Raw genomic sequence first — 23,605 nt, 5'->3', positions numbered from 1 at the left:
TTTGTCGGTGTGATTCTGTGTTATAAGGGGACAAAAAGTGAGATACTCAACATAGTGAATATTCAACACAGGAAAAGAGAGAGTGAGAGTGGGTACAGAGAGAGTGAATGTGTGTGTGTGTGTGTGTGTGTGTGTGTGTGTGTGTGTGTGTGTGTGTGTGTGTGTGTGTGTGTGTGTGTGTGTGTGTGTGTGTGTGTGTGTGTGTGTGTGTGTGTGTGTGTGTGTGTGTGTGTGTGTGTGTGTGTGTGTGTGTGTGTGTGTGTGGAGGGTGGTTCAGCTCAGTCTTTCTTCCCTGCAATTCTGTGCGAGCATTCAAGATTGAGGGAGAAAACGTGAGGGAGAGAGCATGTGTGTGTGTGACTGTGTGCGAGCATGAGTGAGCGACAGCAAGAGGAAAAGAGAGAGTGAGGGAGAGAGAGCGCGAGCGCTTGAGCCTGGCATTTCTTCCCTGTGCCTTTCAGCTCCTCTCCCCCTGAAGAAGGAGGCGTGTCCATTGGCCAGCAGTATAAATTCCAAGAGGAACCACTCGTGTAGAGCCATTCTCAGGAGCAACCCATTGCACTGCACCCCATATGGACGAGGAAATTGCTACTCAACTTGAAAAACTTGACGCCCCTTCCCTACACCTGGACATTGGCAAACCACAGACTTTTCTCTTTGCATTATAAAAGGCTTCAGGGGCTCTGTGTGAATTCTTCTTGAAGGGAGAAAGACTCACCTAAATAGACCAGTGGACATTTGTTCCACTTCCCAACAAATAACCACTTTGTGCGACTCAAAGACTTAAAGACTTTCGTCGCATGGGAGAGCAAGGACTAGATATTTAACAGTCTTTGATCAACCTGCATTCTTTTTCCAACCTCCCAAACATCCTAGGGCTAGGAAATCAAGCCTAAGAAACGGTGAGGTAAAACAGCGGGGACATTGTGTTCCAACTCTTGCCAAAACCCCTGCCACCCGCAACACCAACCAGCAGGCAACATCAAAGACCAAACCCTCCAACCGCCTCCCTCCCATTCCTTACCCTCCAAAACTAAAGCAGAGACCAAACAGTTGTGGGTGAGAGAGCAGAGAAACAGAAGGAATACTAACAAACAAACTGCAGGAAGTGCAAGAGAAATCGAGGGCAAAGATTTGAGATCACGCCTTCGGGACTGCCATGGTGCGAGGTGGCGGTGCGGCTATAGCGCCACCCTGCTGGGGCCTGTGGGCGGTGGGCGCCCTTTCGCTGGCGACCCTGTGTCTGACGGAGGAGGCCATCCGCTGCCCCGTGTGCTCCGAGGAGCGGCTGGCCAGCTGCCAGCTGCCTGATGGCAGCTGCGAAGAGACGGTGAGGGAGGCGGGCTGCGGCTGCTGCCCCACCTGCGCCCTGGCCAAGGGGGTGCACTGCGGCGTCTACTCGCCCCGCTGCGGCACCGGACTCCGCTGCTATCCGCCACGGAATGTGGAGAGGCCCCTCCACTCGCTCATGCATGGCCAGGGAGTGTGCACCGACGAGAGGGATGTGGAAGAGAACTCAGGTGAGACAATAGGGAAGGTGTGGTTGCGGGATACCGGTATCTTTAACGCTTGTCCACTGATGTGGCTGTATGTGCAGGTGGCATCACTGGGGGTCACCCTCTGTTAAAAAAGGGTGATGCGTTATGTTATCCCTCCTTCTTTTCTTCAGTTGTGGTCCGACTCTCCATATCGTATTTTCGGCTACTGTGCGCAACACTCTTAGTGGTGCACTGGCACGCCTACCCAGAACTAGGACATGTGTGCATGAGAACACCGCCACCTCAATAGCCTCAGTCGTTTTCCAGGTTAGTACTGTATACAACAGGATGTAGCTGTAAAATCAAGCCTGGCGAACTGGTTGGTCTCTTCACACTCTCTCTTCCTCTCTCTCCCTCTCTCATGTTGGATCCTAGCCGGTCCAGTTGGACCATACGCAGTTTTGGGCCAGGGTACCGGGGCTGGGCCAGAGTGTTCTCTCCCTGCTCCCTGCTCTTACCTGAGCTGGGGAGGGTGTGGCAATATGCTGCTTGTTTGCTCTAATCTCCGCTAAGCCTCGGCCCAGAGCACACACACCAGCTCTTCACGCATGGCCTGACCTGAGAGCACACAGTCCCCCCGCTGTTTTGCACCCGGCCGTACACAGCAAGAGGGCACCTTCTGCCTTAGACATAGCAGAAAAGGTATCGCTCAGAGAGAGAAGTACTGTGGGGATAGTATGGCGTGTGTGTATGGATGTATCAAATCAAATCAAATGTTATTTGTCACATGCGCCCGAATACAACAGACCTTACAGTGAAATGCCCACTTACAAGCCCTAACCAACAATGCAGTTTAAAAAAGAATAAGAATGAGAACAAATAATTAAAGAGCAGCAGTAAAATAATAATATAGTTATTAAAGTGACTTATGCATGGATAATAACAGGGAGTAGCAGTAGTGTGAAAGGGGGGGGGGGCAAAGCAAATAGTCTATGTAGCCATTTGATTAGATGTTCAGGAGTCTTATGGCTTGGGGATAGAAGCTGTTTAGAAGCCTCTTGTACCTAGACTTGGCACTCTGGTACAGCTTGCCGTGCGGTAGCAGAGAGTACCATCTCTAACTAGGGTGGCTGCAGTCTTTGACAATTTTTAGGGCCTTCCTCTGACACCGGCTGGCATAGAGGTCCTGGATGGCAGGAAGCTTGGCCACAGTGATGTACTGGGCTGTACGCACGACCCTCTGTAGTGCCTTGCGGTCGGAGGCCAAGCAGTTGCCATACCAGGCAGTGACGCAACCAGTCAGGATGCTCTCGATGGTGCAGCTGTGGAACCTTTTGAGGATCTGAGGACCCATGCCAAATATTTTCAGTCTCCTGAGGGGGAATAGGTTTAGTCGTGCCCTCTTCAAGAATGTCTTGGTGTGTTTGGACCATGTTAGTTTGTTGGTGATGTGGACACCAAGGGACTTGAAGCTCTCAACCTGCTCCACTACAACCTTGTGGATAAGAATGGGTGTGTGTGATCAGTCCTCCTTTTCCTGTAGTCAACAATCATCTCCTTTGTCTTGATCACGTTGAGGGAGAGGTTGTTGTCCTGGCACCACACGTCCAGGTCTCTGACCTCCTCCCTATAGGCTGTTTCGTCGTTGTCGGTGATCAGTACTACCATTGTTGTGTCATCGGCAAACATAATGATGGTGTTGGAGTCGTGCCTGGCCATGCAGTCATGAATGAACAGGGAGTACAGGAGGGGACTGAGCACGCACCCCTGAGGGGCCCCCGTTTTGAGGATCAGCATGGCGGATGTGTTGTTACCTACCCTTACCACCTGGGGGCGGCCCGTCAGGAAGTCCAGGATCCAGTTGCAGAAGGAGGTGTTTAGTCCCAGGATCCTTAGCTTAGTGATGAGCTTTGAGGGCACTATGGTGTTGAACGCTGATCTGTAGTCAATGAATAGCATTCTAACATAGGTGTTCCTTTTGTCCAGGTGGGAAAGGGCAGTGTGGAGTGCAATAGAGATTGCATAATCTTTGGATCTGTTAGGGCGGTATGCAAATTGGAGTGGGTCTATGGTTTCTGGGATAATGGTGTTGATGTGAGCCATGAAAGCCATTCAAAGCACTTCATGGCTACAGACGTGAGTGCTACGGGTTGGTAGTCATTTAGACAGGTTACCTTAGTGTTCTTGGTCTGCTTGAAATATGTTGGTATTTCAGACTCAGACAGGGAGAGGTTGAAAATGTCAGTGAAGACACTTGCCAGTTGGTCAGCGCATGCTCGGAGTACACATCCTGTTAATCCATCTGGCCCTGCGGCCTTGTTAATGTTGACCTGTTTAAAGGTCTTACTCACATCGGATGCGACAAGCGTGATCAAATTTCCGTGCTCTGTGTGTGGGTTTGTATATGTATGCATGTGTTTTTGCGTGTGTTCAGTGTATATGTGTGTGTGTGTGTGTGTGTGTGTGTGTGTGTGTGTGTGTGTGTGTGTGTGTGTGTGTGTGTGTGTGTGTGTGTGTGTGTGTGTGTGTGTGTGTGTGTGTGTGTGTGTGTGTGTGTGTGTGTGTGTGTGTGTACGTACACTATATATACAAAGGTATGTCATCCATCTCGCTAGCTGACGTGCTATAATGAGTGGATTTGGCTATTTCATTCACACCCGTTGCTGACGGGGGTATAAAATCGAGCACACAGCCATGCAATCTCCATAGACAAACATTGACAGTAGATGGCCTTACTGAAGAGCTCAGTGGCTTTCAACAGGGCACGTCATGAGATGCCACCTTTCCAACAAGTCAGTTTGTCACATTTCTGGCCTGCTAGAGCTGCCCATGTCAACTGTAAGTGCTTTTATTGGAAAGTGGAAATGTCTAGGAGCAACAACGGCTCAGCCTCGTTGTTGCACAAAGTGAGGTCCATAGAGAAATGTTTTGCTGAGATTGGTGTGGAAGAACTTGAATGACCTGCACAGAGCCCTGACCTCAACCCCATCGAACACCTTTGGGATGAATTGGAATGCTGACTGCGAGCCAGACCTAATCGCCCAACATCGGTGCCCGACCTCACTAATGCTCTTGTGGCTGAATGGAAGCAAGTCCCTGCAGCAATGTTCCAACATCTAGTGAAAAGCCTTTCCAGAAGAGTGGAGGCTGTTATAGCATGATTCTGGAATTAGATGTCCAATGAGCAGGTGTCCACATGCTCTTGGTCATGCAGTGTCTGTGTGAGCGTGAACTGAATGTAAATGTGTGAGAGTACATTATAAGTGTATGTGTATATATTTGAGAGTGTATGCATGAGTGTACTGATGTAGCTGCAGTATATGTTGGCGTATGCACCATATGTGTGAATGTATGTCCATCTCTGTGTGTATCCTGTTATTGATTTCAGCATGTTAATACGTGGTCATGTGTGTGTGTGTTGTATTGCAGGGAACCGTGTGTGTGTGTGTGTGTGTGTGTGTGTGTGTGTGTGTGTGTGTGTGTGTGTGTGTGTGTGTGTGTGTGTGTGTGTGTGTGTGTGTGTGTGTGTGTGTGTGTGTGTGTGTGTGTGTGTGTGTGTGTGTGTGTGTGTGTTTAACAAGAGGAGGTAATAAAAGCTGCCTGTCTGCCTGTATGAAATTACTCTGTAATGGAGTGCGGCCATTCTCAGGCTATTAGAGCTCTCTGCAATCAGTAATTCATTCTCACTCTCTTCATGGCCCCCATTCCTCTTCCTCCTCCTCCTCTTCACTGGCACTGCAGATGTCTGACTGACTGGCTCCTCTTTTACTGGAGATGTCTTGTTCACTTCCCTCTGCAGACATCTTGATACAACCCCTGTCTTTTTCCTCTCACGGTAGTCACATTCTTCTTCCTACTGCAGCAGCAGAGGTCTGGTTCCACTTTAACATCTAATACTGTATGGCTTATCTGCTATTCCTGTTCCATCGTATTCTTCAGATGGCAGCAGATGAAACTGTTCCTGCCTTTTTAATTTTTTATTCTTCCTCTCTCCCCTTCCAAAGCAGGGGGAACTCGTAGGCAGTCTTTCACGGTGGCGATTTCTATTATGCCAAAGAAGTTTGGTAGCGATCGTTAAAAAGAAAACGCACCGCCTACGAAGCCATTCACTCATTTGTTCCAGATTTCATCCACACGGATTGTTCCAACATCGCTTCTTTCACCAGCAGCACCGCTGCCGGGACCTCCAACGGTTATCGGTAATGAAGGTGAACTATCTCCCAGTTCCAAGCAGCACAGCAAGGCGAGACTTTGGACAGACTTGAACAGCCCTCAACTTCCAGGCTGTGTCTGACATGGCACACTCTATTCTCAGGGCTCTCTGGTCAAAAGTAGGGCTCTGCTTTAGGGAGAATAGGGTGCCATTTTGAAAGCACTTCCAGAGACTCAAGTCTCCAGTCAGCACTGCTGCATCAGTTTCCCCCTGGGCCTGGGTGGGTTGCTGCTCCTCTCCCCCCCCCTGCCCTGGAGCGCATCGCCCACCGTCCAGCTGCATCAGTTTCCCTCTGGGTCTGGGTGGGTTGCTGCTCCTCTCCCCCCCCTGCCCTGGAGCGCATCGCCCACCGTCCAGCACTGCATCAGTTTCCCCCTGGGCCTGGGTGGGTTGCTGCTCCTCTCCCCCTGCCCCCTGCCCCAGAGCGCATCGCCCACCGTCCAGCACTGCTGCATCAGTTTCCCCCTGGGCCTGGGTGGGTTGCTGCTCCTCTCCCCCTGCCCCCCTGCCCTGGAGCGCATCGCCCACCGTCCAGGATGAGCTCATCGGCACGCTTGCTGCCAGAGCAGAAATGAGAGCCTTCTGCTCTGTGCGAGGCCAGCCTAGGTTAGGCCAGCACATAGCGTGACTAAACGGAATCAGAGAGAGGGGGAAAGCTGTTTAGTGCATGATAAAAAGGTGGACGGTCTTGGTTTTGGCTTCGTACCGTCCTCTGAATGGCTTAATCTGGCTGAATGTTTTTCCCTAAACATTGTTTACTGAATGACTTCGCCATCCACGCCTTTGTGCTGTCCGTTGGAGACGAGCGGCGCAGAAGCCGAAGTGGGCTAAAGTGCTAAGGTTCAGCGGTTTGGGAGTTCTCGGAAACTCTCTCGACTCCCCCCCCCCGAGTCCTGTCATGAAGCAAAGTACCCCCCAACGTAGCCCTACTCAATAAGTCGTACATCAACACTTCAGTGCAGCGCCTCTGAAACCCCATGCGCCAGACGGACAGGAAGAAACGGGAGAGAGAGAGAGAGAACAGAGAGAGGAAGAGAGAGGAAGAGAGAGGGAGTATGAGAAAAACCCAAGCCACAAGTGTACGTGTTCCTTTGTGGCACTTTTGCCGGTTTTATCCATTATTCAACCGAGGGGTACATCTCCTTAAGACGCTTCCCGCACTGCCCCAGACCTAGCAACAGTGAGCATGTCTGATAAAAATAGAAGTTTTTTTTTTTATGGAACGGATTCCCAAAGACAAGGACACCATAGTGGGAAGAGTATGACTGATCCTGAATTGACAGCACATGTACCAGAAAGCATCCCAATGAAACGGTCAATACTCGGAATATAACATTTTCACACGTTTTGTCAATAAACTTTTCCCAAAGCTAGCCTACCATTTCCATGGCCAGGCGCACAGACCATTTAAATCTGAGGGATAGATGCCCAGATGCTATCTACTCTCTGCCTTCTGTTACATTCCTTCAAGTTCAAAGCTGCAGTATTCGTAAACTCAATTTCCATAGCAACTGTAAGTACTGGAGTACATTTAGCATCTTATCATGTCCTGCAAATCTCATGCAGTTCCCTAATAACCGATTCTTGGAAACTCTCTCGCAATCCTGATTCTTAGAAATCATTAATGGGGGCTTGGAATCCATTCAAACATTCCGACGGGGTCTCTTTTGGTGTCATATTCAATTCAAATGCTCCGCGAACCTTTTAAACTCGGAAATGTGTAGTACTTACAAGCAGATACAGGTGTCAATGGGAATGTCATGACTGACATGTTGCGAATGCCGTTCACGCTGGTGGTAAGCTGAAAGGAGCCACATGTGTCTGATGCACAGTATGTATCTGCATTTTAGGCAGAGGCCCGATCAGTGGCACTTCTAGTCAGCCATCTGTTCTTGTCAACCATCCCACAACTCCTGATCTTCTTACGATGTGAGGAAAACACTTGTCTGTGTGCTCGCTGGAATGATGAAACTGATTCAATCATTTCTCTGTGGCCAATGAGGATATGTTGGGGAATAGGGCAAACCAATTGCAGATGTCCGTGTTTAGGTCCTTATTATTTGCTTACTTTGGGTATTTATCCCATTTGTACAGCTGGGCTTTCTGCAGCAGAACTCAGTAAATGTGATTAGCTAATCGATCCCTCCGTGGACCCCCCTGGTGTCAGAGCTGCGGAGACACAGATGCACAAACAAACCAACGGACGCCGAGTAACGACACAGAGCGATGATGAGCGCTCGCTAGCTGGTCGTCAAATTCAAATACGCCTAATCCTCGGAGCCCAGTGAGATCAAAGTCCCTCGTAAACAGTCTGAGTTCATCTGTGTATTAAACAGCAGCCGTTCCCATCATGCTTTGTTTGGAAACATCCCATGCAAACACGTATATCACAAACATCTGGCAGGGGAACATCTGGCAGGGGAACATCTGGCAGGGGAACATCTGGCAGGGGAACATCTGGCAGGGGACTCAGCCCATGGTGCATTGTTTGAACAGTCGTTCGTTCATTCTGAGTTAAGCCCGTTGTCATGTATCGACGCACAGTTTGCACACTAAACATTTCATGTATAAATTCAATGACTCACTTATCTAATGAGCCAGAGACTCAAATATACTGCAATCAAAATGTGCTTAATCACTACGAACAGTGTTACTGTTGGCACGGGTGGTGTGTTGCTGTAATGTTTTATGTTGCTGTATTTTGGTGCATGATCCTGTTCTGTGGGATATCCTTACTGTACATGAGCAAAAAAACACCCAAACCAACCAGTAATTGTGGTTCAGTTCTTATTTCATGGGTAAATCATTTTGGCCCACTTTTGTGGGGTACCTACCTCGATTCACGGCTGCTTCATGGCTTAAGCAGAGAAGTCAAATGATAGTTGAAGGGGGAAAAAAGGGGAAGGGTAGTTTTGAGCGCATCCCTTTTTATTGTAATAATCTCCACCTGTGTTGTTTTACAGTACAGAAATATGCCACACAAAGCACTATGGACCAATAAGCTAGTTCAACACATTGTTCACATTCGTGCTATTGCCAGCTTACATAAAGAGCAACGACTTGACGTAAGATATGCAGTGGGCGACAAATTGTGTCACACGTGCACTATTTACATTCAAGCGTGCCAAACGCCCACTGTCTCCTCACCCAAGATTTCCACTGATGCAATGACGGCCGACGATAAGCGTCTCGCTAGCTGACGTGCTATAATGCTATGTAGCGTAACCCAGTTCAGCCTAAGCAGCCAGACATGTCCCCCGGGACAGTGTTGAGACGAGTACACATGCTCCATCCAGACTCCCAGTGACAGCTGCAACTGGAACAGTGGAGTTCCATGCCACCCTCTGAACCTCTGGTGGGCTGGGAGTGGGGAAACACACCGCCGACATTCCCTGGCAAACACCTCGCCGGAGGAAGGTCAAGTCAGAGCAAATGGCCGAAAAACGGTTTGCAACTGGGTCGGTGGCAGACAAGTCTGCATTAATTCAACGATACGACGGTAGATGCCGACGGTTCGAGGGATCCAGCAGCTCTTGAACCCCACATGAACTCTACACGAACCTCCCCGGGTTGACATGTTCACGGCCTTTGTTTTTTTAGGGTTTTTTGTTAAAAACGCTGTCAAAAACAGAGGGAAATGATAGAACCTTTATCAGAACAGTCGTAAAACCGAGTCTTTCTTTATCTTGGCTATCCACCTGTGGCTGGGGTTGGATGCGAGTGAACACCGCAGACTGTCCATGCTTGTGTTCTTCGCTTTCGCCCTTGACAAAGGAATCTAGCCGAAATGGTTCTGGCCCTGACTTTTCTTCCTCCTGTTTGTTTAACATGATCCATTTGTAATAAAAGAAGATTATTACTTGGATTATTTTCCCCCTCGGAGCGTTTCCCCCGGAGTGCGTCCCCCCGGAGTGCTTCCCCCGGAGTGCGTCCCCCCGGAGTGCTTCCCCCGGAGTGCGTCCCCCGGAGTGCGCCCCCCCCGTCCTTTCTATTATTCATCACAGCAGTCTGCCTTGTGCCTCAGCCTGCCTGTGTTTGAAACGGAGATGTTGACACAATCCTCCCGAAGCAGCAGCTTCCTGCCCGGAGAACAGAGGTGGCAGCAAACAGGACATGGCACCCCCTGACCCACTTTTAAATAACGTTGGGCTTGTATGAAATGGCACTCCGAAGGAGCATGGATTCGGCAAACTGGCTAAATGGCAAAAGAGGGAAAGAACGATTTATAGGGAGACGGGAAAACAGCTGAAGTCGTGCTTGGTCTGGCGGAAAGTGCTGATGAGTAAAGGCCAACAGAAACATACAAACCCCCGGTCGGCAGAACACAGCCTGTCAATCAACTTTAGATCAACTTCCTCACCTCAACCTCATGTAGAGAGGTACGGTATAGAAATGTAAACCTCTCGTGTCATTACTGAAATGTGACTAGAATAGCTAATGGCAAAACCCCTTACCCCGAGTCTGAAACAGACAAAGGCCACCTTACCTCATGAGTAGGCTAGTCTATCCATTGTTCAATAACAAAAATAACTCCACAACAAAACCTGTTGATAGCTAATTGCTATTGAATCCTAATTACAGAGGGGAATTCCCCTGGTAAATGTGGAAAGGTCAGAGAGAGCAATGCAGAAGATCTGACCATGACAGAAAGTAGGTTCCCAGAAGCAACTGGTATTAATGCCACACTGATGTGAGACGCCATTCGTGCTTTGATCTTTCCAGTGATCTGACAGACAAAGCACAAAAGCCCAGGCTCTGGGTGCTATGGTTGCAGTGCCAACCCATGAAAGGTCACAAGCAGAACAGCAAAGAACAGTTGGTGGGGGAATAAAATGTGTTTGAGTTACCAACCAACCCTGCAAAGGCCACAGGTGAACAGTCAAGCCAGAACAAAACAGCTGTAAAGCTCTCCACACTCCATACGTTTGCCCACCGGCACCTTGTGACACTGCAAAATACCCTCTTCCAATCTCCATCTGGCACAGTGAGGTTTTTTTTTTGTTGCTGTAGGGGAGATGGAAGTGGGGTGGGGGCAGTTTCCTGAGGAAACAGCTGGCTGCCTGCAGGGCCATAGAACTGGAGAATTATTGCAAGGTAAATGTGGCACAGGCCACAATGGGTAGGCAGGCAGCGAGGAGGGGGGGGGGGGTCATTTACTGTACTGTACCCCTCTGAGTGGGAACGCCACTGTTTGTCCTTGATGCTAAGCCTGGTTCTTAGCCTACAATTCACCATGGTATTTTCATCATTTTTTTTGTTCCTACTGTGTTATTGACTTAATTGTTTACTCCATGTGTAACTCTGTGTTGTCTGTTCACACTGCTATGCTTTATCTTGGCCAGGTCGCAGTTGCAAATGAGAACTTGTTCTCAACTAGCCTACCTGGTTAAATAAAGGTGAAATAAAAAATACATAAAAAATCAAATCAAATGTTATTGGTCACATTCACATATTTATGGAAAGATATCTCTCTGTTGGTATGACAACATTTGCATTGGGTCAGATCAGTGATATACTGTAAATTAGGTACATTAAATTATACATTTTCATGCAATCATCAAATTGCGAAAAGCCTCTGAGAGAAGGCGTAATTGACAGAGAAACTCGTCAAAAATGGCCTATTGTTTCAACACTTGTGGTGTGACACATACAGTGGGGGGAACAAGTATTTTATACACTGCCAATTTTGCAGGTTTTCCTACTTACAAAGCATGTAGAGGTCTGTGATTTTTTTAATCATAGGTACACTTCAACTGTGAGAGACGGAATCTAAAACAAAAATACAGAAAATCACATTGTATGATTTTTAAGTAATTCATTTGCATTTTATTGCATGACATAAGTATTTGATACATCAGAAAAGCAGAACTTAATATTTGGTACAGAAACCTTTGTTTGCAATTACAGAGATCATATGTTTCCTGTAGTTCTTGACCAGGTTTGCACACACTGCAGCAGGGATTTTGGCCCACTCCTCCATACAGACCTTCTCCAGATCCTTCACGTTTCGGGGCTGTCGCTGGGCAATACGGACTTTCAGCTCCCTTCAAAGATTTTCTATTGGGTTTAGGTCTGGAGACTGGCTAGGCCACTCCAGGACCTTGAGATGCTTCTTACGGAGCCACTACTTAGTTGCCCTGGCTGTGTGTTTTGGGTCGTTGTCATGCTGGAAGACCCAGCCACGACCCATCTTCAATGCTCTTACTGAGGGAAGGAGGTTGTTGGCCAAGATCTCGCGATACATGGCCCCATCCATCCTCCCCTCAATACGGTGCAGTCGACCTGTCCCCTTTGCAGAAAAGCAACCCCAAAGAATGATGTTTCCACCTCCATGTTTCACGGTTGGGATACTGTTCTTGGGGTTGTATTCATCCTTCTTCTTCCTCCAAACACAGCGAGTGGAGTTTAGACCAAAAATCCCAATTTATGTCTCATCAGACCACATGACCTTCTCCAATTCCTCCTCTGGATCATCCAGATGGTCATTGGCAAACTTCAGAAGGGCCTGGACATGCGCTGGCTTGAGCAGGGGGACCTTGCATGCGCTGCAGGATTTTAATCCATGTGTTACTAATGGTTTTCTTTGACACTGTGGTCCCAGCTCTCTTCGGGTCATTGACCAGGTCCTGCCGTGTAGTTCTGGGCTGATCCCTCACCTTCCTCATGATCATTGATGCCCCACGAGGTGAGATCTTGCATGGAGCCCCAGACCTTGCCTTCTCACCAAGCTGCTTGCCTATTGTCCTGTAGCCCATCCTAGCCTTGTGCAGGTCTACAGTTTTATCCCTGATGTCCTTAGACAGCTCTCTGGTCTTGGCCATTGTGGAGAGGTTGGAGTCTGATTGATTGAGTGTGTGGACAGGTGTCTTTTATACAGGTAACGGGTTCAAACAGGTGCAGTTAATACAGGTAATGAGTGGAGAACAGGAGGGCTTCTTAAAGAAAAAAGAACAGGTCTGTGAGAGCCGGAATTCTTACTGGTTGGTAGGTGATCAAATACTTATGTCATGCAATAAAATGCAAATTAATTACATAGAAATCATACAGTGTGATTTTCTGGATTTTTGTTTTAGATTCCGTCTCTCACAGTTAAAGTGTACCTATGATTTTTTTTAAATTACAGACCTCTACATGCTTTGTAAGTAGGGAAACCTGCAAAATCGTCAGTGTATCAAATACTTGTTCTCTCCACTGTATGAGTTGCGACCTTGTACGGGTTGGGATTGCGAATCTTTCATGTGTTGTGTAGGTTGTAGCTCTAGAGGTTTCCCTGGTAAAAAAAAGAAGGTCTATTGACATTGCTGGGACTTACTGGATAAATAAAGGCTTCAATAAAATGTTGGTGACTTGTAGTGTTGCGACTCAATGTTAACTGTTGTGTCCCACAGCGATGGACCGGCACGGTGAGACCATCCCTGAGCACCCCAACAACAGCAACATCCGCTGCAGTCCCCAGGACAAGCGCTGCATCCAGAAGACCCTGGCCCGCCACCCCGCCAAATCCACCAACCAGAGAAGCAACAACGCCAGGGAGGACCCAAAGGCTGCCCTGGTGAGCGCACCAACCACCGTTCGCCTCCGTATATAAGGAAAAGACCACAGCTAAAGGTTACGTGTAGGAAAACATTACATACGCACATTTAAAGTATTTGAGCAGGTGCTGGATGTAAGAAAAGGAATGTCACCCCATAGCTTTCAACTAGAGTCCAGTTGAGTCTTGTTACTAGACCGACACGGGTCTAAGGACAGATCCAAATCCATGAGTTTAGCAGTTGGGTTTATAAACGGCATGTAACCTATTCGCTATTTCCAGCCCTCATCATTTCATGGTCATCTCATGAAACGTAAAAACAGGTGTTCACTGAAATCAACGACAAAAGGGTCGTATAAAACTCTTTGCCATTTCCAGATACCTACATGGACGTGTATAAGCATACATGGGCGTGCATGCCCAAACATCTACATGGGCCGACACTAGCCTGGGTACCAGTCTGTTTAGCTAACATTCCACTCCTTATTCTCCGTGTCATATGCCAAAGATTAACATAACGGGAGTGGCAAGGAGTGGAATGGTCGCTGAACAGATTTCCGACTGATTCCACTGGTCGTCCTCAGGCTCCATGTCGTGCTGAGCTGCAGAGAGCGCTGGACCGACTGGTGTCCAACACTCGCACCCATGAGGATCTCTACAGTATCCCCATACCCAACTGTGACAAGAACGGAGACTTCCATGCCAAGCAGGTTTGTCGACTGACAAGGAGTCCTTATCCCAATGGTATCTATATTATGCACTATTCAGGAAGTACTCCGACCCACTCTGAAATGGCACCTTATTTATATTTTTAACCAGAGCCCTATTGGCCACTGCCAAAAAAGTAGACCACTACAAGGAATATCGTGCCATTTTGGATGCAGAAATTTATCCAGGTAGTCTGTGTAGAAGGTCTTTATCATTCACTCGATCTGGTATCAGACAGGCGCATAAGAACACACCACGCAAACAATCCCCTCTAACATTGTCACGGCTCTATTAGCCAAAACACACAATGGCCCTGTAACAGCATTGTTTATTGTGAGCATTTTCTACTGCCAAGACTCTACATCTACAGACAAGCAAAGTGATTTACCAAAGAAAAACCGCGCTGAACCGTGCACGTACAACACGACACAGTGGTTAACCTAAAAGGGCTGACAGTAATCGCTTCACTGCAGTGATAGATGTCATTAGCTTTTCGAAAAAAAGCAATTATTTCTCCGCTACGTCTGAAATGGGCGACTTTGTAGATAAGACGGGGAAGAATCTGAGAACACGGAGCTCGATAAGGCTCGTTGCTCTGTGGAGCTGAATACGCTACGAAGCAACAGGCGTAGCAGAGTCAGTCAGTGGTAAAAGTCTTACCCTGCCAAGGGCATCAGAGTCTGGGGTCAGACTTGATTGTACAACACAGTTAATGTACCCTTGTCTGCTCTTTATAGTGTGCAAAAGGCATCTGTTCACTGTTGAACTATAACTGCATTGTGGTGGAACTTTACGGCACCCTTTGTGAGCATAACTAAGGTTATGAGAGGTCATCTGGCATCTTTTCATTGCACAGGAGGAATTTCAATAGGAAAGTTGAGCCAGGCTGATGGGGTGTTTCAACACCACCCCAGGCTACGTACAGATATTTATCACTCAGGTTATGATTCCTATAACTTTGAGATTCTATTCAATTGATCCACATTCACACTGGTGAGATTGAGGGGCTTGAGAGAAAGTGATTGACAAAGGGAACAATGTCAAATATAACAGTGGTTTGAATTTGAAGGTACCTTAAAGATGGAATCCGCAGTAGGGTGGAAACATCGCCACTGACCGCCCTCCCACTGTTGTTATTGTTTTGGTTTTTGTTTCCGGAGCTGAAGAGAGTCGTGCGGCATGGTAAAAAAAATGATTGAAGTACATATTGCGCTTTTCTATCGTTGTTTGCAATGATGTTCGAGGATGACAAAAAGTGTTTGTTGTTTGCAGTAACTTCTTCGTTGTTGTAATATCACAAACGGACGTGACGTTTCACCGTTAAGTAATCCAGCTTTAATGGAATTTAAGTGCTATTAAGAAACATCAACAGTTTATGCCAGAGTACCTGCGGTTTTCTGAGACAAGTTTTCTGAACCAAAAATATATATTTCGTTGTTGGACATAAAATACTATAGAATCACCAGGAAATCAGCTCAAAGTGATTTTAATTGAGGAAATCTGTTCCCAAGTATTTCCATGCATAAATAGAGAGACATATGTGATCGTATCACAATGTAATCAAGGTTTGAAATGAAATATCTCTGTTTGAGATTCTTGCGGCCAATTTGCAGTGTACAAATGATTTATAACTATGTTCCAGCCCCGGACCATCTGCTCAAGGAAAAATCGGTCCATTGCTGAATGTATTTGGAGGCCCCTACCTTATGCCATTGATTTGTATCATATGCCTATCGTGCAACAAATGCCATTTAGCTTGTGACTGACACCTGTCTTGTTTCCTGTGTCTACAGTGCCAGCCAGCACGTGACGGGCAGCGGGGAAAGTGCTGGTGTGTCGACCAGAAGACGGGCATGAGGCTGCCAGGGCCCCTGGAGCTGCGGGGGGAACTGGACTGCCACCAGTTAATGACTGTACCTATGAGAGAGTGAGGAGGGGACCGGCGGGGGCCCTGGGGGGCCAGGGCTAGGGCTAGGGCCTAGGGCCAGCCAAATTCTACTGGTGCTGTTTAGTTACAACTATGGAAGGAAAGGACTTAACCCTAAAGCCCCACTTCACGTGAGGCTAACGGTACTTGCTTGATATGAAAAAGATAAAAGGAAACCATATAATTTTGCTATTTTGCTATTGTTTGTTTTCGTGTGTGAGCGTATGTCTGTATGCATCTTTTTGAGCACATGTGTGTATTTTATGATTCTGTGAAGTTAGGCAGATGCTCTTGCTTTAAATAACAAGTGGCAAACAACAGACTCCCGAATAAAAGTGTTGTAAACATTCTTCTCAAAACAGGACAACATTGGTTTAGTGTAGTCTAGTTGAACTCTGATTTCCATCTCTTAGCCTCTTTGAAACAAAAAAAAACAGAAAATCTTTACGCATGAGTTAAGTGTCCTAACATGACTCACCATCGACCATTCAGCAGCAGCTGTGGAAAATAATGACTATTGGGAGTGTGTATGAGAGAGAGAGAGAATTACCAATTGATGATAAGCCACAGCTTTTCACAACACTTGGAGACATGAAGTGAAAAGAGAGATTACTTTTGAAAGAATAAACCGTACCTCTGAGAGGAGCCCAGAATAGATGTGCTTTACCGCTATCCCCCCTCTACGCTCCCTCCTCTCCACTTCCCCCCTTCTCTTTGACTGGGAGCTCTCTCTCTCTCTGGCTTATTTGTCCAGGGGGACTGGCATCATAGCTGGGCTCAGGACTCTGTACACCGCTGATAGGATAATCTTGTTTCTCCAGCTGGGGCTGAAGTACTAAGATGCCAATGCTGCTGCTCTCATGTTTGTATGAATATGCTTCTATATACAGGATTTCTTTCTAACCAAGAGACTGCTTGTTGGCAGTATTGTGTCGTTTATAGTGGTGCTATACACTCATTGTGCCAAAAAAAATAAGTGTTTTTTCTTCTCCTGTGCTTCTTGGGGGATTGTTTTTAGAAGGAGACAGAGATACAAACTCCCAGATGAGGGGGGCGATCTTAGAATAGCATAGATGTGTGACTGACCACAAATACGGTCTAGTTGTCACACAAATATCTCCAAGTTTTTATACTGCATTGATGAAATAAAACATACAAGTAAATACACGGATCTCAGTGGGAGCATTACTGTAGTTCACCCGCCTGACTGTTTCATGGACTAATGTAGTGTGACTTTGCATGATTGTAGCACGTGTGGCTCGTGACAACTTCTCGCGGCCAGAAGGGAAGAGGACTTTATGACTGCAATGATGGAAAAAAACAAGCTCTAGACAGCCTCTGTAATGGCTAGCTGGCTGAAACGTTCGGAGAAAACGGCAGACGTCTATATAATAACATTAGAAACCTCACAGAGAGGTAGCATCATGCTCATACATGGACTCCCTCCAGTATAAGTGAACACCCTTGTCTTGTACTCTGGCAGAGCCAGTTATCAGGTTTGACGTCATCGATGAAGCAGTATACGAGCCAAGGAATCATTGATTTGTATTATTATGTTGATAAACTCCCCTAGTGCATCATACTCCTACATACCTTCCACATACACTACATGGACAAGACTGTTAACATCCCCACAGCGATTTGATTGTACTGTATTGCAAACGGGTGGAAAAGATCGGTGATGGGTTCCCTCGGGCTGTGATCTATGATGTGATTGGTTGATTGACCGACTCAGGCGTAACCTGTGGACCACAGGGAGTGTAGGAGAGAAGACGGCCCTTGAACACAGGACAGTCTGATCAGTGGGTTCAGCGAGATCGGTCGTTTGTCATTTCTAGAAATGGATAGTGCACTTAATCCCCCTGAGAGAGTTGGGTTACTAATTGACTCCAGGGAGGATTCATCTCGCCGGGACATTCATTATTGGTGTCAACAGTACACTGGCACAGTTCGCTTCCTGTAGAGCGAGGCGAGGGGACAGGGCCGAAGAGGGTAAACCAGACGGACGTGGGCAGCAGTTGTCCTGCTTCCTCTTTCAAGAACTGAAAGAAGAGTGCAGGACAGGTTGTCCAAAAAAACGGACTCCTACAAATGATAGGCAGCTCTTTTTGTCAGCAGAGATGTGAGTAGATCGACTAGAGGGAGAGGAAGCAGAGACGGTGTGAGTGACAGCGAGCCGAGGAGTTCCAGCTACATTTGTGTCGCAACTGATTTGCTCTCACAAAGCCACATTGTGTCCGTAAGGCACACAGCTTTTACCGTTCACTCACTCTCTCTCTCTCTCTCTCTCTCTCTCTCTCTCTCTCTCTCTCTCTCTCTCTCTCACATACCCCTCTGGTTTGACAGAGGAGCCTAGAAGTCATTCAAGGGCTTTCCTCTGGCTGTTATCCAGAGCAGCAGAACACATACTGTAGCAAGTCCAACTAAGCCCAACATAGCAATGCCCTTCAACACGGTTGTGCTGTGATTGCTGCCATGGGGTAGTACATCCTGGGACAGAAACATCTCATTTCATTAGGCAACATTGAACATTCACACCTCCCTGCCTGGGGACAAGGTAGATAGGAAACCCGCTGTGCTACATTACCATTCAGAATCACAATATCAAAGATATTTGGGTCGATGTGTGACATGACCTGACGTGAGCCGGGCCAAAGGTAATTATTGCGGACTTAGCCAACTGTATCTGTATCTGTAACTTGCTTCCTTGTAAAAAAATAAAAGAATAAAAATAATTTTAAAAACTGCCAAAGTTATCCAAAGGGTCAATGGGGATATTGCATGGTAATAGTGTTGTAGTGTACTTAGCAGTCCCTCAGTCCATGACTTATCTTCTGAACTAATTACTAACCTGTAGACATTTACTAAGCCTACATTTGACCAAAACTTTGACCGACAAAACAAACATCCCCAGTGGGCTGGTTGAACCGACGTCCAGTTTTGCCTGCTTTCTGGGTCACCTTGAAACTGAGCCTCTTGATGATCACTAATAGTTCATATTAGCTTTTTCTCAATTGACAAGTCCCCAAAACGTATTTTTGGCTCTCTGAGGCTATTCAGTGAAACAGGATGCTCTTACTTTCTGCCACATTCCACCATGACATCCACTATTGCCCTAGAATACCTAAGAGCAGAGTTCCACCTCAGCAGCCCCCAAATGAAAAGCCCATATTCCAAAAGCTGGTCATATTTTCATTGTAAAAAATCCCTTGTTCTAAACCATAAATCACACATAACTTCAACAAAGCGACTGATGTCATTCCCAACTAGAAAGACATAGGAAATGGTATTAAATTAAGGAAGGAGGATATACTGTAGCTGATAAGTTGATTGTATTTCAAAACACAATGAAGTAACATGAACAATGAAAGGCTTCTCCAAAGAAGTTACAAGGAAGAGTATTTTGAGGCGTGAAACCCCCCAAAACTATCGGAGTACTTTGTGTACATTAAATGTTGATATTCCCTTGTCATGTACTGAACAAGCATTTCGCTACACTCGCATTAACATCTGCTAACCATGTGTATGTGACAAATAAAAATTTGATTTGAATGAAAAAACACCATACATAAGTCTAAGGCCTTATCTTTACAAGTAGGCTGTCATTGTAAATACGAATTTGTTCTTTACTGACTTGCCTGGTTATATAAAAAGTAAAACAAAGTAATATCCTAGAACATTCCATTTCTGTGCTACTGTAGATATTATCTCTAGGTAAAGTAGTGCTATGTTACAAGTCAATGGTCCTGGTTTTCCTTTTGGATCCAAGACCTTCAGTGTTTAATTTACATTCAACTGTGTATGCCTACACTATATTACTTGATCTCTAACTTTTGCTCTACTGTATTTTGTACTTCTGAGGGATATTCCTGTTTGCCTTGGACTTTACCTGTTAATTCTACCGTAAAAAGATTCAAGGTAACTTTAGCATGTGTAGCCTAACTATGTACTGGGTTTAAACATGGTGAGATCTTGTATGTGTGGTCCAGAACAGGGCCATGCTTTAGCAACACTGAAGAAAACACAGCAAGAATGTGTGCTTGTTACAGAATAATGATCTGGTTACCTTAGAAATGTTTACTCTATGAGAGAATTGTATACAATGTATTAGATCCAATGAAATTCTAAACGTGTAGCATCTGTTCTCTCGCCTGATTCGTCCCCCCTCTAAACGTCTGCATGGCATGTAGTTAAACGGTTCATGTATGTTAGATCATGTACCAAATATATTCCACCACACGGTAGATACTGAGTTCAAGGGAAAGTGTGTACTGTGCTAAGTGTCGGCCATACTGATTACACAAGAACCGAGGGTGCACTTCTAAACGGGTTGTTTCAATCAATATGTCTGGATCATCAAAGGCTAAGAAAAACATCATCTCAGTACTGTTTTCCAGGTCCACCACACAACCATAGCTACAGGTCAACCGACCGAGTCAGAAACTGCGGAAGTTTCTGGCAACTGAACATCGGGGGAAAAATCTCATGAATGTCTTTTGCCGGGTGTAACTTTTGAAGGCTCCGCTTAAATATACACGTCGTTAACAGTATTACTCGAGGCATGTCCAACGAATACCTCAGGAATGATACGTCGTAACAGTGTGACTGCCACCGCTTCTAAAAATACACTGCACGGTCCACCATCCGAGTAAACTTTCAAGGCTGCTTAGTTCCACTGCCTGAGTCTATTGGTGAGCCCTACAGGTTTAAGACAAACTGTGCCTGAATCAGAGTGGGAAATACCTGAGACCTTTCAGAAGAAAATCCTATGCCTAATCCAAAATGGGAAGTCAGTAGAGATTTAAGTGGAATCCTCTGCTTGATTTAAAAATGTGATTGGCCTTTTCCAGTCTGCAGGCATCCAGAATCCCAGCACTGTACCAAGGAGGCCTGGGGTTGTGTCAGTTAAGCCATTACATCTGGCATTGAGTCTAGGGGTCATCCGTCTCTGCACACCTCTGTCCAGTACTTGAACAATAGGCTATATGAGATATTTACGGAATACAATGGAGTACTTACTGCATGACAGGTGTCACACATCAAGTAAGTGATGCAGTGGTGGAGGTCAATGTACGTAAACTGACCTATCCATAGATATCAAACAGTGCTAACTCAGTGGGCCCATCTAAATAACGGCCACAGAGAAAATAGTACAGTGTTTTTCTGTATTCAACGTATTTGAACTGTATTCAAAGGTCGTGTTGGAAGACAATACAAATAGAGGGTCACACCCTGATCAATAGCCTGTCAAATCAAACTACGAGTGGATTCAAACAACAAGTGGATTAGGGCAGAGCCATTAAAAAAAAAAAAAAAAATGTCAATACAGGTCAGAAGAGGCTTACTGTGTTATTATAAAGATGGCAACAAGCAAATAAATCACTACTGTTGACATTGTACCGATTGCAAAGAATGTGAGCAAGAATGCAAAGTATTTGAGTTCCAACAATCAGTGGCGATTTCAGCATGTAAATCTTGGTGGGGCAAAAAACAATGGGATGCATGGCATCAAAGCCAGTACACAACACAACACTAAACAATACATGAATTGCATGATAACGGTGACAAACGATGCCCACAAACTGTTAAGGCCTACAGACAGCTGTCCCAACATTTTACCACTGCTACACCTGGCTATCAGCGGAGCCTTTTCTGGCAGCGAAACAGTTCATTCAGCCTCATTTACTGCCTTTAAAAAAACATAGCTGATATGTCTGACTTGCTTAAACAAATGTGGTTTCTAATGACAATTGAGATGTACAAACTATGGCATAAGGGGACAGACAACAAGCGGATAAGAGGCAAATCCGTAGTTTCAATGATGACATTAATGAGCGAGCTAGTACGGACGTAGTCAATATAACTATTTGTTTAGCACTTTTGAAATCTACAGTGACAGAATTCAGAAAATGGGCTGTTCTTACAGTGTTCTCCCTGTACACCAAGTCAGAACTGTACGATAAATAAATGGGTCATGAAAGCAGACAATGAAAACTCTTACAAGATGAAATGATTATATTTCTCTAAAACAGGTTATAGGCTACATGTGCACTACCAAGTTTAGAACAGTAGGCACAATTAAGAGGGATAAATAGACCAAATTATTAGGGTGAGGCACAGGGGCTACTAACAGCTTACTACACAACATACAGTACACTTAGTATTTCTTTCTTAGCTACAGTATACATATCTCCCTGGCATATTACATAATTTATGCAGTGGCATACAATACATTTTTGGACTCACCTTGTTGTGCTGTGCTCACTTGAACAGGAAGGTGGCACGGCGGACCTTCGTGGGCAAATTTTGTCATCAAAGTCTGGCATTCTCTGAATTTATGGTGTTTTTAAGACAACTGGGAACTCAGAAAAAAAAACCTAAGTTGAATCATGATGACGTCATTGATCTTCAGGTCGTAACTCTATAAAAAGGCCAGACTTACAATTCCGAGTTGGATGACCATTCAAAACATATTTCCCAATCATTATTTCTGGAATTCCCAGTTGTCATGAACTCACTGAAGTCAAGATATCACAGTTCTGAGTTAACAGTTGTTTTGAGCGTGACACAAATCACGCTTCATTGACAGCATGGCCAATGTTGAATGTTTATCATTTTAAACTTGGAAAAGAGACCCTTAATCCCAGATTTGGGACCACATGGCCACTCCACTGAATTACAAGCTAGTGATTGCTTTGCAATGCTTGCAGTTAGCCACCGTTACTGATTCCTTCCAAACCACTCATCGTTGAATTTCCGATTTCCAACTTGTTGTGTAATGCTTATGTCCAATGGCCGATGAGCACCGATACGTTTTTATCTACAGTACTGTTCAAAAGTTTGAGGTCACTTAGAAATGTCCTTGTTTTTGAAAGAAAAACACATTTTTGTCCATTTAAAATAAGATCAAAATCGGTCAGAAATACTATTCCATGCGAGAAATTATCTAGAAACTGCGCTGTGTACTACTCCCTTCACAGAACAGCGCAAACTGGCTCTAACCAGAATAGAAATAGGAGTGGGAGGCCCCGGTGCACAACTGAGCAAGAGGACAAGTAGATTAGAGTGTCTAGTTTGAGAAACAGACGCCTGACATGTCCTCAACTTGCAGCTTCTTTAAATAGTACCAGGAAAACACCAGTCTCAACGTCATCTGTGACGAGGTGACTCCGGCATGCTGGCCTTCTAGGCAGAGTTCCTCTGTCCAGTGTCTGTGTTCTTATTGGCCAGTCTGAGATATGGCTCTTTTATTTTTGCAACATCGGCCCTGAATGACAGATTGCCACTGCTAACAAAATAGGAGATATGAATAGACCAGTCTTGGCTTTTCTGAAAACCCTTTTTTGTTAGTGAAGCAGAATGTATATAACTAAGTTTCATGCTTGGGTGACGTAAGCAATATTTTTGTCATTTTTATCATATGGAATTTGAAGCTAAGGATAATAGCTCTTGGCAAGCAATGGAATATGAAAATGTATGGTCAGAATGAATTACCAAGATTAATTATTCTGCCATAAGTAATAGCAGCTCAACCTTGGATCAGTGCACCAATGACAAGACCTGTCATCATGTAACTGCAGCAGCATAGTTCAATTAGTGCAGTTTATATGGGTTATGTATAAATTATAAATTGTTCATGAATTCTTGCAATGTCCTCTTTAGTATATGTTCATGTTCATCACTGATTCATTCGTACTGTAGTTCACTCTAGTGAACCCATGTGTATTCAGAAGATCTGATTCCAAATC

The 23,605-nt window shown here is 45.6% G+C and overlaps 2 protein-coding genes across 5 annotated transcripts in view; one reads left to right on the top strand and one right to left on the bottom strand.

Moving 5' to 3' along the window:
* Positions 1 to 15,223, bottom strand: part of LOC124015251 (zinc finger protein Aiolos-like) — a 31,371-nt gene extending 16,148 nt beyond the window's left edge. For all 4 annotated transcript variants that reach the window (XM_046330345.1, XM_046330348.1, XM_046330346.1 and 1 more), the window contains exon 1: positions 15,004 to 15,223. The gene's annotated coding sequence lies outside the window, so the exon portion shown is untranslated. The remainder of the gene's footprint in view (positions 1 to 15,003) is intronic.
* Positions 328 to 16,240, top strand: LOC124015252 (insulin-like growth factor-binding protein 4). The gene is made up of 4 exons (XM_046330355.1): positions 328 to 1,520; positions 13,080 to 13,243; positions 13,807 to 13,932; positions 15,724 to 16,240. The coding sequence occupies exons 1-4, from the start codon at positions 1,160 to 1,162 to the stop codon at positions 15,859 to 15,861; spliced, it is 789 nt and encodes a 262-aa protein (XP_046186311.1). The 5' UTR covers positions 328 to 1,159; the 3' UTR covers positions 15,862 to 16,240.
* Positions 16,241 to 23,605: the final 7,365 nt, after the last annotated feature.

This window comes from Oncorhynchus gorbuscha, linkage group LG26 (assembly GCF_021184085.1).
Source record: "Oncorhynchus gorbuscha isolate QuinsamMale2020 ecotype Even-year linkage group LG26, OgorEven_v1.0, whole genome shotgun sequence".
NCBI lineage: Eukaryota > Metazoa > Chordata > Actinopteri > Salmoniformes > Salmonidae > Oncorhynchus > Oncorhynchus gorbuscha.
The sequence above is the reverse complement of the archived record's forward strand: the minus strand, read 5'-3'. Positions and strand labels throughout refer to the sequence as shown.